Source organism: Opisthorchis viverrini, assembly GCF_000715545.1.
Source record: "Opisthorchis viverrini unplaced genomic scaffold opera_v5_15, whole genome shotgun sequence".
Lineage (NCBI taxonomy): Eukaryota > Metazoa > Platyhelminthes > Trematoda > Opisthorchiida > Opisthorchiidae > Opisthorchis > Opisthorchis viverrini.
The window spans coordinates 151877-165224 of record NW_008751671.1 but is presented as its reverse complement, the minus strand read 5'-3'; the positions used below and the strand labels follow the sequence as shown (position 1 = coordinate 165224).

At 45.4% G+C, this 13348-nt stretch overlaps 1 protein-coding gene across 1 annotated transcript in view; it reads right to left on the bottom strand.

Moving 5' to 3' along the window:
- Positions 1-2450: 2450 nt before the first annotated feature.
- T265_01378 (hypothetical protein) overlaps positions 2451-13348 on the bottom strand; it is a gene marked incomplete at both ends in the record, with an annotated part of 15913 nt that continues 5015 nt past the window's right edge. The window contains 4 exons of the mRNA XM_009165404.1: positions 2451-2876; positions 4966-5117; positions 6444-6576; positions 8773-9259. Coding sequence (XP_009163668.1) covers positions 2586-2876; positions 4966-5117; positions 6444-6576; positions 8773-9240 — 1044 coding nt within the window. The remainder of the gene's footprint in view (positions 2877-4965; positions 5118-6443; positions 6577-8772; positions 9260-13348) is intronic.

Here is a 13348-nt window from a genome sequence, read left to right as displayed (position 1 = left end):
ATGACTTCTCAGTCGGTTCCTAGCGTTTCCCAACTAATTGAACAGTTTATTACTCTTCACTGAAGCGACGGAAATTGGACAATATAAACTGTTTGTGTAAACTGCAATTTGTAGTCCGCTCTGCGTTGCCTTGTCTTGGTAAGGCCAATACTGAATCATGCTTACAGTCATAGTACCTTTATCCAACATGTTTCGGGGTTTGATGACGTTTGCTCACTGTAATGTTTTCACTGACTTGTGTTTCTCCTTCTCAGACTTGGTTGAAGGTAATAAGGGTAAGCGTTACCAACAATGCACATCTTCGTTTTGATGGAAGGTAGTGCACTCAATGGTTTGGTCTTCACAGCAGAATCGCCCATTTATTTCGATTAGAAAGTATTTTGAAAGTATTTTAAGAAAGTATTTTAGATTAGTATTTTCGATTAGAAAGTATTTTAAGAAAGTATTTTTCACAGCTATAATCAGCGCAGCCAATCTTGGGGAGCCTTGGTAAGGACAGAATATCCGTTTACAGCTTTACAGATTGTGGTTGGATCACTTTCCTACAGCCCATCTTCCAAGCAATCATAGAAGACGCTTACTCGCATATCAGTCAGTCACATAGGGTTCAACTGCTCTGAAAATCATAGAGAGGTATGAAGTTCACAGATATGTGGAGTACATTATCCGCCGAGTTGCACATTCATGGAAGTTAAACAAATATCTGGTAGTTGGATTCTGACAATTTCGCGGATGGCTTTATGAGACGTAGTCACGCAAGACAATCGACGCATATAAATTATGGACCTTGCAGCATGCCAAAGGGCACCTACCAAAAACTTCTTTTTGGCCCCGGTTACTGAACCATCTCTCGTCATGCCACCCAGCTGCACTGTGGTACTTCAGGCCACATTGTAACCAGAATACGTGTCAGGTCAGCCGTTTATTGTGACTAGTCAAACAAACGAAAGACAAGTCAGTCTAAATAAGGAAGAAGTCTCACCTATGCAGCAGTAAATACTGACTGATTCGGGGTGTGCCATTTTCACTTGTCGGGTCATCACCATCATTGACCGCAACACCAGAGGACATTGGTGTACCACTGCTATACAACCATAACTATTTATTTGAATCGAGCCTTCTAATGGGAATAAGACAAATGGAATAGGAGTGGAGATCTGGGGCTAGCCTATCAAATTTGAGGTGCTACAGTTCCAATACTCAAGTAGACAATACGGATAGGAACTAATAGCATGAACGCTACTGACATCAGTTAGCCGCCATAGCCCAGGGTAAGGACGGTCATGTGGACTTCATACTGGAATGTGAAAAGCGCCAACAGAAGGCAAGCTTTTCGTAGCATTCTTCATTCCCTACTGCCACATCATATCCTGCCTGTCGGACCTTTCTTACAATGTAAGACGTGTTTGCCTTCAAGTCTTCCGGCTCATCGAAGCATTGGATTGTGGTTAAAGCGCATTTGTTCGACTGCTCTCAATCCACTGAGTTGAGCGGCACGGAACCGCGTCACAATGCACGTCGACGGCCGAGCTCTCGAACCAGTCTCCGTTCGTCTTTAGGGCCGATTTCAGTCGTTACTGCTTTCTAAATATACCGGTTTGTCAGCAACCGATGGCATCATTTGACCCTTCGCAGTGTCCCGTCCTTTTCTTACAGCCAATCACGTTGGCATTATACAGTTGGAGGTTACATCCCGAAAACTGCCTCGTATGTCTATTTTACATGCTATTTACATGTATTGGATATAATCCATTCTGAAGTTACCGATGGCTTCTCCGTATGTGGAATATTATACAGAAACTAAGTTGGGAGTAAAAGCTCACTCACCAATAGTACTGAGCCCGAAAGTTGCATTGCCCGATCCTATGTACATGTATTAGAAAAACTGCTGAAAACAGACGATGAACGTTGCGTACAATAAATTCATGACCACAGGGAATCTGTTCGTTGGATCAGTACTTGAAGAGGACCACAGAGAACCACAAGACCTTGGAAAGACAATACTCAAGAATGGTGCTCGACCGGCCACACTGAGTGACAACACTATCCAAAGTATCTTGACAGCATCAATGAATCCAACTTTCACGCCCGACAAAGCAGATGGATGAGTGGTGCTCTACGCAGCAGTCTTTAAGCGTTTTTCTGCGATATGACTTCAAAATGGAATGAGCAATAGCCCAGGATAGAGTGTTCAACAGAATCATATGATGACCGTCATTATGTGTGCCTCAACTCCCACACTCATGTACAGACAGACCTTATCAACTATACCTTCAAATGCATACGAATGCTGAATAGGCTAGGTTCATTTTCAGCGAAAGGTGTATGCCGAAATCCTCACAGAAGCATAGAGCACACTTTCACGTGCATACCAGTAGTGAACGACCTTTCGGTGAAGCCCTATGGCAGTACACTGGTGAACAGCAGCTACGAAGCGAAAGAACATCTTGCCGCGAACAAGTATGTCTTATTGTGCAACATACGAAAAAAGGAAAGCAAGCAACTTTGAAATCAGATAAGGAAGGAAACAAGGGTGGTGATGTATGTACAGAGCCAAAATATGGTCGGAATTGGTGTCATAGAATTCAAACCCGCAAAATTTCCATAGAGCTGTTATAGCATATCGCAATCCAATCTGGTTGTGTTGAGGACCATTGGATCTGGTTTATTTCTCCGGCAGCAGTATACGCTAGAATTGGGTCTTCGATAGCACGAGGCATTGATTGTATATCCCAAATGAGCGCTTGACAGTCTTCTGACGCAGTGCAAAGGTGGCAGCTAGAATGCGGAGCCCATGCTAAACCGTTCACGTATGCTCGGTGGCTATTGAGGCGCGCGACGGGAGTACATGGTACACGTAAATCGAGGATGATAATCTACGGAAAAAGTTGCATAAAGAATATTATACCTAAAAGTCCTGGTTTAAATGATGCGAAGAATGGACGGATACGTAGCAAAGTAGTTGAAATCAGAAAATAATCGTTCAGTTACAACACAATTTCCGCACCCAGCTGCCACGCCATCCTGAAAAAGCATGAAGGTTGACATACTGTCAGTTTGCCCGAGCTCAGACAGAAGCAGTCCAGATACCCGGGTTGAATCTGAACCAAGGAACTCACGTTCAGTGAGTTCGTCTCTTAACCAGTGAGCTCTCTCGATCAGGCAGCTAGCACAGTACTGAACGAAAATAAACTCAAGAGGGGCAATAGATTGTAGAGTATATGAAATCATTAGCAACTACTCCAGGAGAGCAGGTGGACTCCTTAAAGTTGGTCGCCGGCGTCCGTTCTGAGGATTTGGAAAACGCTGCAATATTTTAACTGAAAGGTCAGAAAAAGGTCGTGGTAATAAGTTGTAAATTAATTTAATTAATTAAAACGGCAAAACTAAGTATACTATCTGATACTGAATAATCTGATAACATTTTCATGACAACGGTCCCGACCTACTCAGTATGCTACTGACTGGAACCAGGGCATTCGTACTCAAACCACCAGCCCATTGACAAATCGTGAAACCTTGACTTGCCAAAAATTCTGTTAAAAGGTTTCCTGAATACTGCGTTCCATCGAGGCTGCTGTTAGGCTGTTCTGTGGTATGCTTAAATGCGCACTTCCTGATCAAAGATAACAAAGGATTGACCGGATAAAGCAGGCTGTTTCAGACTAGGTGACAGCAGCTAACCAATACCATAAGCAACACGCGTTTCGTTAACTCGGGCAAGTGACACAATAAGATAAGGTGAACCATAATTAGCAAGCATCCTTGTCAGACAAGGATATCCACTATCCCCATTCTTGTTCAACTTCGTCATCGATGAAATAATGAGGCGAACACTGGACGGTTTTCAAAACGCCGGTGTTCAAATTGTTGCTGGCAAGAGCCTTGTCGATCTGGAGTACGCAGATGACACCGCCCTCATCTTTGAAGAACATAGCGAAGCACAAACCTTGTTGAATAAACTGACCGCCATCATACCATCTTTTGGCATGCGCCTTGCACCTTCAAAGTGCAAAGTCCTGCTTCAGAACGTGCCATCTGCGAACGTATCCCTTACAATTCAGGGAGAACCACTGGAGATTGTGGAAAACTTCACATACCTCGATGGTTGTATTAGCTCTGACGGAAGTGTGTCTGATGAAGTCAGTGCAAGAATCTCAAAGGCTCGAATCAAGTTTGCTAATTTGCGTCACTTGTGGCGTCAAAAAGGCATCTCACTGGATCTTAAGGGTCGTGTGTACCAGGCTACAGTAAGGGCTGTGTTGTTGTATGGGTGCGAGACATGGCCTCTTCGGGTAGATGATGTGAGGCGTCTTCAGGTTTTCGACGATGACGAATTAGCAAGCTTTGACGCTACTGCAGAAGCTCGCAGTAGTATAAAGGAGATATAAAAGAGATTTCAGATAACCCTGCATGTCTTTGTTGGCCTTACGTCGACAATTAGCTGCACTCCGATGATGCTCCAGTTGCACCGATTCCCGCTCCGGACGCATAAAAAACGGTTGCAGTCCTAGCATTGTGGTGAGAGAAAACACGTCGCTGATTCCCAAGAGTGGGTTGACACTCCAAGTTACCTAGACTTCTTGCTGGTGCTTAAACAAGGCGGCATTCATGAGTTGATCAGTGATCGACTAGTTCACGACTAGCAGCCCGCAAGAATTAGATAATCCCTCAAGAGCAAGGTCATAAGCAGTGGAAATTGGCGACTGTTCTGCACCGTCTCCCTAAACGAATTTGGGAAAACATAGATGTCTCGTGTTCATGGCTGGAGTGAACCCATTGATCCAGTGGGAATCTACCGGACAACAAACAAAAGCAGATAAAAACCCGGGAAGAAGAGCAACACCGCTTAAAATGCCCTTGGTTGACACCAAGAGTAGAGTTAGTTTGGATCGCTTCGGAGGAAAGGCAGAATTAATCAAGCACGAGCTGGTACCCGTAGATGGGAAATCACAAGGGACTAACCTCAACAGAATCCATGGCAAACGTAGCCAAATAATTGGAATCCTGCTTATTCCAGGCCAACCGGAGTAGAGGAGCATGGTTAGCATCCTCATAGATGATGGTGGAATGTTTGAGATTGCGAATGTCAAACATACGAACAGAACCATCAGCACCTAAAACGAAAAAAGGCCTTTCGTGTAGTAATCTAATGTGCACAGAAATCTGCCAACAGTGTGTTTTACGCATTGAGATTCTCGTTAAGTAGCCACACGAGCACTGTTTGGTTCGCCCGCCAAAAATTGCTGGCCGATACTGTCCATTTTAATTAGTCCCTACTTTGGTCGGCCGAGGTAGTTAATTTCTCCGTCTCTATAAAAACGACTTACTTGCGCTTACTCTACTGCGAGCTATCCATGGAACGCGCAAACATCTTTCTCGGACACCACTGCTTGTAAGAAAGCTTTTGGAGAGCACCCCATATATTTTCATGTGCCCACAAGTAAGTGAATACAAACAGCGCATGATATCTATGAACTTCTGGGGCATACGCTGTTGCGCAAGCGTGCTGAAAATAACTAACCTGATAACCGGACCAAACGAAGTGTAAAGATGTGGTCCTGGTCAGAATCCTTCCTGTTGTTCTCTGGTCCCCTCTTTGCGCGCCTTCGTAAGACGACGTAAAATGAGCGGCGAAAGGAGTCTAGTTACTACGGTGATTAAGCTGATTTCTCTGTTACTTCCATATACACCACGAGCACTCTTTTTGAAAATGGGCACTATTATCGACTCATTTCAGTTAGTTGGGACGGTCTGATTCCCACGAACGGAGGCAAATGAGTCAGACAAGCGCCGACTGAGAATTTAATCTCCATCTTTGCATAGAAGTCAGGAAAAAAAGATAGTTATTTTTGGACCCAATCGGGAACGACTAAACACACGAACGGCAAGATGTGGAATACCAATTTTAGAGGTATGTTTTTCTACAAGCATTTCTAGGCCTTCCTGCTGCCTAATAAACAATGAAGACAATGATAGTGAACCAACTGCTTAGCGAGACACTGGCCAGCTCAGTGAGGTTGACCAGATAGTTAGGCTCGACTTGTAGCCAATCTCTCAACTTACTTTCGACTGTGTACCACAATGATACATATGAAATTTGCGGTTACTACATGGAAATAAAATTGAGGATGACTAAACAAACAGCTTGAAGAAAAAAAGGTTGCCAACAACAAGGAACGGAAAACCAGTTGTAGAAACATAAGAAGTTAGGAACTTAGACCCCTGGTATCAACCCATGACAATTTATCGATTGAGAGTGACACTGCAAACGAAATCCAGTAAAGAATGATAAAATACAAGAGCAACCATGAATGGCAAAAAAATTACACACTGACCCCCTCAGAAGAGCTTATTCGTATGGGGAAATGCACTGGAAATACATATAGTCACAAATAACCCCAAGCAGGAAAAATTATCCACGGGGTGGATGGAATACGTACCAACACTGGCAAACATTTCGCGACCGGTTCCCATCCGACTGAAGCCAATGTCGTAAACTTCCTTGTCATGTGCAATCAACTGCGATTCCACGTGGCCGCTAATCACATTTGTATGCCCCAAAGCCTGTTGAGTCTGCAACCAGGAGTGACACCAAAACGTAAATTAGGAAAAGGCGACAAAAACGTACGTTCATGAGACGAGAATCCAAGCTCCGCGAGCACAGAATGTGAACTTTACAGGATACCATGTCTGTCTGAAAGACGTAAACGGTGGTCATGGTCTGTGACATAAGATACCGCCGTACAAGCGCTGTGGTGCAAACAGGGATGTGTAATAACAGGAAGTGATCAGTACAATCCTGATAAGCAGAGTTGATAAGTTACCGATTTTTCTGGCTGAACACCACTTCATTTTTTCATTCAAATGGGATTTCCAACAAAAAATAGACATAGTGAAGAATAGTCTTCAAGTTTAAAATGCACTGAAAACCGATACATATACCTACACTACTGATTTTGATATCTACGGCCTCGTGAAGCGTTGAACCTCACACTAAGGGCAATTTGCGTCGTAGCTTGGAGCAGTGCAGTGTTAGCTCCTGCGATCAACAGCCTTCAAACAATCCTCATGAATAAGCAAGTGGGTTGGAGATCCGTCAGATCGACCATATATACTTGCCACCTGCCATTTAGCGTTTACGACTTCTGCATATCTGACGTGTAGAGATAACTCAGTTGTTAAGACGCAAGCTTACGGACCGGAAGGTCCGTGATTCGAACCCGACCCCGGCATCTTGACTGCTCCTGTCTAGGCTTGGGCGAGCTGGCAGTATACCAGCTCTCGTGTCTCCTCCCGTTGGCATGGCAGCTAGGCACACAAAGGATTCTACAGCTGGGCAATTTTTTGTCCGTTTTTGAAATACGCCCGCTCCAAAGGGCCTCACTAGCGCACAATGGGTCGAACGGAATTATGACGCCTGAACAGACCCGAATATTCGGATCCTGGCACGACCAATGATGTACACTACCGATGTGGACTAACACAACTGACTGCTTTAGAATATGAGGGTGATCGTGCAAGAATATGGCACAGATAAAAATTCTACAAGTTTCGCAACTGCCCACAAGTAAAACCACGTCTCGAAGACATTCCATTATTCATGATATTCCAACACCTGTGAGCCTCTAGAAGTCTACGGAGGGTATCCCCCTGAGGTCACCACAAAAAAGGGCTGTCCGGCGGACCCACATTTTGTCAAAGTTCCTTCTCAACTTCGTCACTGAAATGATTATGGAAGAAACTCCTGTTACATATACTACCCTTGGGGTAGAATTCCCTCGTGGAGACTTGAAAACCTGGAGTACGTCGACGATGTCTCGCTATCCGATTCAGATCCTATCCATGAAAAGATTGCGTCAAAAAGTTTAAATAACATTGCCATGCGATTAAGTAAGCATTTTCTCGCCTTTAAGGTGGGTGAGTAAACCATCAAAGTTAGTCATGGCATCAGAACCATTGAAGAGTGTAAAATCTATACCTGGCTGGGTAACGAGAAGTAGTAGCTGCACCACGTTAATGAGCAAAGACACTCAGTGACAGGGGACGTCACAAAACTAGTGGTGCTGTTGTACCTATTCTTTTAGCTTTAACCACTAACCGACTGTTCTTTCTTTTCTATTTGTTTTATGCTCTCACGTTGCCCTTCCATCCTGCGCTGGCCAGTACAAGCTAAGGCAACCAGAACCAACGTACACGATTCATGGTCGCTATAATTAATCGAACTGAACCTCTAGTTTGTAAGATAGTGAAGGTAACGGAGATCAAACGTGTGAGTTGAGTAGTCAAGTGACACTATTAAACGTGGAACATACAGTAAACTTGTCATTTTGAAGTTGTGAAGGTCCCACAGCCGAAAATCTCTAAGACGAGCCACAAAAAGCATGGTATCTGAGGGATGACACGATTCACCATTATTGGCTGTCTTAAAGGAATCTGAGAACTTTCAGGTGACGGAATGGTACCTAAAGACCCGGGATGTCCTCATCAATGCTAGCAGGAGGTGATATTTCCTCAGTGCTCTTGCAAAGAAATAAAATGACGGAACCAGAAGATTCAAATAGGGCAAAATAAGTTGAGTGCAACTGTTATTAGGACCGAACTTAAGGTAGCGTAAAAGCGTTGGAAATACCCGAAAACACCTCACTTGCTTCATCTCAAATCCTTTGGGTTACCTTTGCAAGGTTTGAAATACTTCAACAGTGTAGGGTAGTCGATATAAATAAACATTGACAAACAGAAGGATGCGGATTAAAGTATAGTCATTCTAACCTCCAGAGCCCATATGGTGCATGTCGTGTCGATACTAGAAGTTCCAAGGATGTTTGGGTCAACTTCGTTCCAGTCAAAGGAAGTGAGTGGGGCACAGTAGTCCGAATTCGTGTTATTATTTAGGCGGCATTCAAATTTGACATTGTTATCCTCTTGCACACGCCAAACACGCAGATAATCTCCACTAGTAGCTAGTAAGTCAGGAAATTGATTCTTCGTATCCGGGATCCACATGATTTTTGAAGTCGGATAGTGATGAGCGAATGTACTTTGCACTGAAAATTCGCCCTGGTCCTCATCCAAACAGATGACCTGGACCTCATTATTGTATTCCTCAATGAAGCTACCGATAGCAAGCCGAAAACGCCGATCTGGACGCACGGACCAATTCAAGCTGAAAATACACCAAGGTGCATCGTATTTATAGATTTCCTTCCTCTTCGATGACGACTGGTTGGTCCCAACCATTCGGAGTGAGATGAGTGAACTGCAACAGAAAGCACAAGATGTAGTAGACTCGCTACAAATGGTTTTTCAGCCACCCAACGGTAAACCACACACCAAAGTAAATCAATCTCAGTGGAGTTTTATAATTTCTAAAGTCGTAGCACCCTTCCGGTGTCTAACTGCCATGCCACCCGAGGGAAGCACGAGGGCTGAGATACTGCCAGGTTGCCCAAGCCTGGACAGGGGAAGTCGAGAGGCGGTGGTCGGGTTCGAACCATGAACTTTCCGGCCAGTAAATTCGCAATCTACCCACTTTGGGCCATCTCGCAATTAGTTCTGTTAATCTGTAAATCCCGCTCTAACCCCTTGGGCCATCTAAAGGTGAAGAAGTGAACATAGTGGAATAAATTGAAAACAGCTTCCACCAACTCAAGCAGACAATGCTGATGTAATAAATTCTGGTTGAATGTATGAAGTTGATGGAAAATGGTTAAGAGAAATGCATTATCCGCATAAACAAGTCACTAATAATACAGTAATACAAGTCACTAGGAAGCATCATGGTTCAATACTGTAGGGCTCACAGAAATTTATTTGTCGAGGTTTATCTGCTACACCTTTGGATCACTTGAGTCAAGAACGTACCGGAGTTATGAAGGTTCTGCGAAGCATTACACTCACGGATGCAAATAATGTGGCAGAACTAGCACCAGCTACGATCCGAAGCTGTCACCTTGTCTGGTGGTCAGGCTTTTGTGCTGCAATGATTCTGTGGGCTCTACTGGTTGAAACTCAGCCCCTAAAGGTTCAGTCATACCAGGAAGGCCAACGGCGAGCAGCCCGACGAAAAACAGCGAGTCCCCGTACTACGAGTAGTCATATTACGAGGTGGTCTGGAGGTAAAGTCGTACTGTCCTCTGCGATAGGAGTGTGAAGACAGTAAGGCGTTCCCCCCAGGCGACTAGCATGTCCATATTTATGGAAGCAGTGATGCTGCCTTCCCCCGAGGAAGGACGGGTTAGAAAAGGTCGGCCCCAACACCGCCCACTCCGATCACCCAACGGTTGGCCGTGACCGCCGGCGCATTATTCAATACGGCCGAAATACTTTTAAAACCGAAGAGCCCGGTGCTGCTCAAAAGGTTCCCGCTGTGCGCAGCCGCATCAGGAGTGAGACAGTAATGCCCTACGCCCTGTGCACTCGGGTCAGGCCAACCCCCTGCAGCTAAGCAGGTAAGATTATCGAGTCATTGGCTCCGGGAAGGGTCCCAAAAAACCCTAACAACCGCTGTCTCGCGGTTCAGACTCTTGAGTCAGAGGCTAGAGTCAGGATCCCCGAACTAAGCCCTACATCTTCCCAGTGCCTTGTGGGTGAGACTTTTGAGTCAAGGGCTGAAGGTGGGGTACCTCAACTTAACCCCTTTCTTCGGCCTGGGCAACCGCGAAATACCATTTACTCTTGCTCACCGGCCTTCTCCCTCATTCCCTCCCAACCCATCGTAAAATGCAGTGCAACGAACCCACCTGCCAAGCCCCTAGCTACTGTTCCATATCCCAACCACCGCCCAGAAAAATAAACCAAAATAATCACCTATTAACCTCAAAAGATCTTATCCATGTTGCAGCCTTCAATGTCCGTGCTCTAAGTCAGATTGAGCAACAGGCATGTCTTGCTGAAACCTTACTTCCCCTCTCTATCGATGAATGTTGTGCCTCCGAAACACGCATACAAGACCCCACTTCGATCGTGCTCCTCAAGCCGCTTAGGACGAGCCCACATGTTCCACATTTCACGCTTCGGGTATCGGTGATTCTGACGCAATGGCTCGTGGTATCTACGGTGTAGGAGTTGCACTCAGCCTCAAGGCTGAAAGCGCCTTACTGGACTAGATCCCAGTAAACAGTCGCATGTGCGCTGTGCGGTTGTCTGGCTCAATTAAGATTAACGCACGTCGATGCGGTAAACGGTGTTTGTTTGTCATATCAGTATACGCCCTAACATATAACAGTTATGAGACTGAGAAGGACGAGTTTTATCACGATCTGTCATGACTACTTCGGTCGGCAAGAAGTACGGATATAGTAATCCTGGCCGGTGATATTAATGCCCAAGTTGGACGCCTAAGTCCGGGAGAAACACAGTTAGGTGGTCAATTTGTAGTTGACGCTGAGCGTACGGATAACGGAAAGCGGCCTCTTCAGTTGTGTGCAGATCATCGTTTGCTCCTGGACAGTACGAACTCCCAACACAAACGCACACACCGAGTTACTTGGAGACCCCCTACCGCAATACAATCGTGGACTCAATTTGGCTATATGGCTATCAGTTACCGATGGAGAGCCTTAGCTAAGGGTTGTCGTTCCTTCTGGGGTACGCAACTGGACTCTGCTCACACCATTGTGCGGGCTCGCTTAGCACTCCGCTTTCCACCATCAATTCGCGTGCGGCTGGAACCAATGTGTCTATGGCACACGCTTTATAGCTGATAAATTGAAAAATTGAATTGAATCGAGCTACGGAGAGGGCTAAATATCCGACATCGCAACATACCAGCAGGCAAAAAAATATAGTGCGGATAAAGATGAGGAAGTTAATGAAAGTGAACGACACACATTGCCGATTTTAACTGCGTCAATTAAGTGATCCGTACGCGAGTAATAAGTAGTTAATCAGAAGCCCAAGGGAAGCAGAAACGGCACGTAAAGTTAGGGCGGTTGTTAAATAGACCACGTGGGTCCAACTACTTTCTACTAAATAGTATCACTCCATTGCAAGTCCTTATCGCCTATGGCTCGCGAGGATCCCGCCATGACATGTTCACATGGTAAAAACAGCTACTGTTGTGCAACGGAGGGCGTCTCACCCAAACATAGTGGTCAGCATTGTTAAAAGTTTAGAAACCCTGGTTTAAATCCTCTTGCTACAGGACACTTTCCCTACCCTTTCTTCCAACCCCTTATTAGAGCCTTTGCNGCTAGGGTTGTAAAGCAGTGAAGCATCGGTTTTTAGTAAGAACGTTTTGCTGTCCGTGATGATGACGATGTTGTAGTGCTTGCACTCTGTACATTGTGCCCCAAGTCAAGCAGTCAGGACGATGAAATAAGGGTCACATGAGAGAATAGTTCTTTAGTCGTAAACTGAGTTCCATGAGTATTCCAAAAGTGTAACCTGGCGTGACAAACAAGGCTTGTCGTAGTGATTGCTGCTACGACCCAATCAACAAAATAACCGTTTGCAGAAAAATCAATGGGAATGGCCCTCCGAAAATCCATTAGTTGGATAGAGCCACTGGAAATCCATGGATCAAGTGCATGGGGGCAAGGGCCACAGATATTATTCGCATCCTCAAGAGTACCGTGCTTATTGACGATTCGTCAAAGTGCCGGGGGCGAGATGGCCCAAGTGATTAGAGCGCGAATTTACTGACCATAAGGTCCGTGGTTCGAACCCGATCTCCGCCTCTCGACTTCCCCTGTCTAGGCTTGGGCAACCTGGCAGTATCCCAGCCCTCGTGCAACCTTTGGGTGGCATGGCAGCTACAGCTAAGGGATGCTACAAGGGTGCTACAGCTGAACGGTTGCTGAAAATGTCATATGAAGCTGGAACTCACATCTGCTGTCCTTCAAATGGTGTGCTCAATCTAGATTGATTCAGCCTGATTATAGTAGAAATACCACAGGCACTAAGTGACTGAGAGTCCCAATGGGGAACGTAGGGTTTGATGAGAAAACAAGCCAAGGAAACCGCTGGGCAGGTGGAATTCGCCCGCTGTCGGAGAAACGTTGTTAGTGAAATTGGGTGAATGACAAGGAAATCCGCGAATCTCCTCCGGCGTATGGATCACACTTTACTTAGCAGTCGTCTAAAAACCTGCTTTTTAAAGCTGTTCACTGGTCGGTCACTACCTCTCTAGCTACGGGGAAAATTCGTGAGACAGCGCTGCCTTTGGAGGGAAATTAACGCTCATCCGTCACGAAGAGACTGGACCTTACTCTCGTATCAGGTGGTCAATGGTTAGAGGTCTGACGAACACAGTCTCCTGGTCCTCCAGGTTGGGGGTTGGAACATGTATGGCGACTTGTTCCGCAGAAAAGGTAGTGCATTTGCATTTCCCCGCCGAACACCGCTG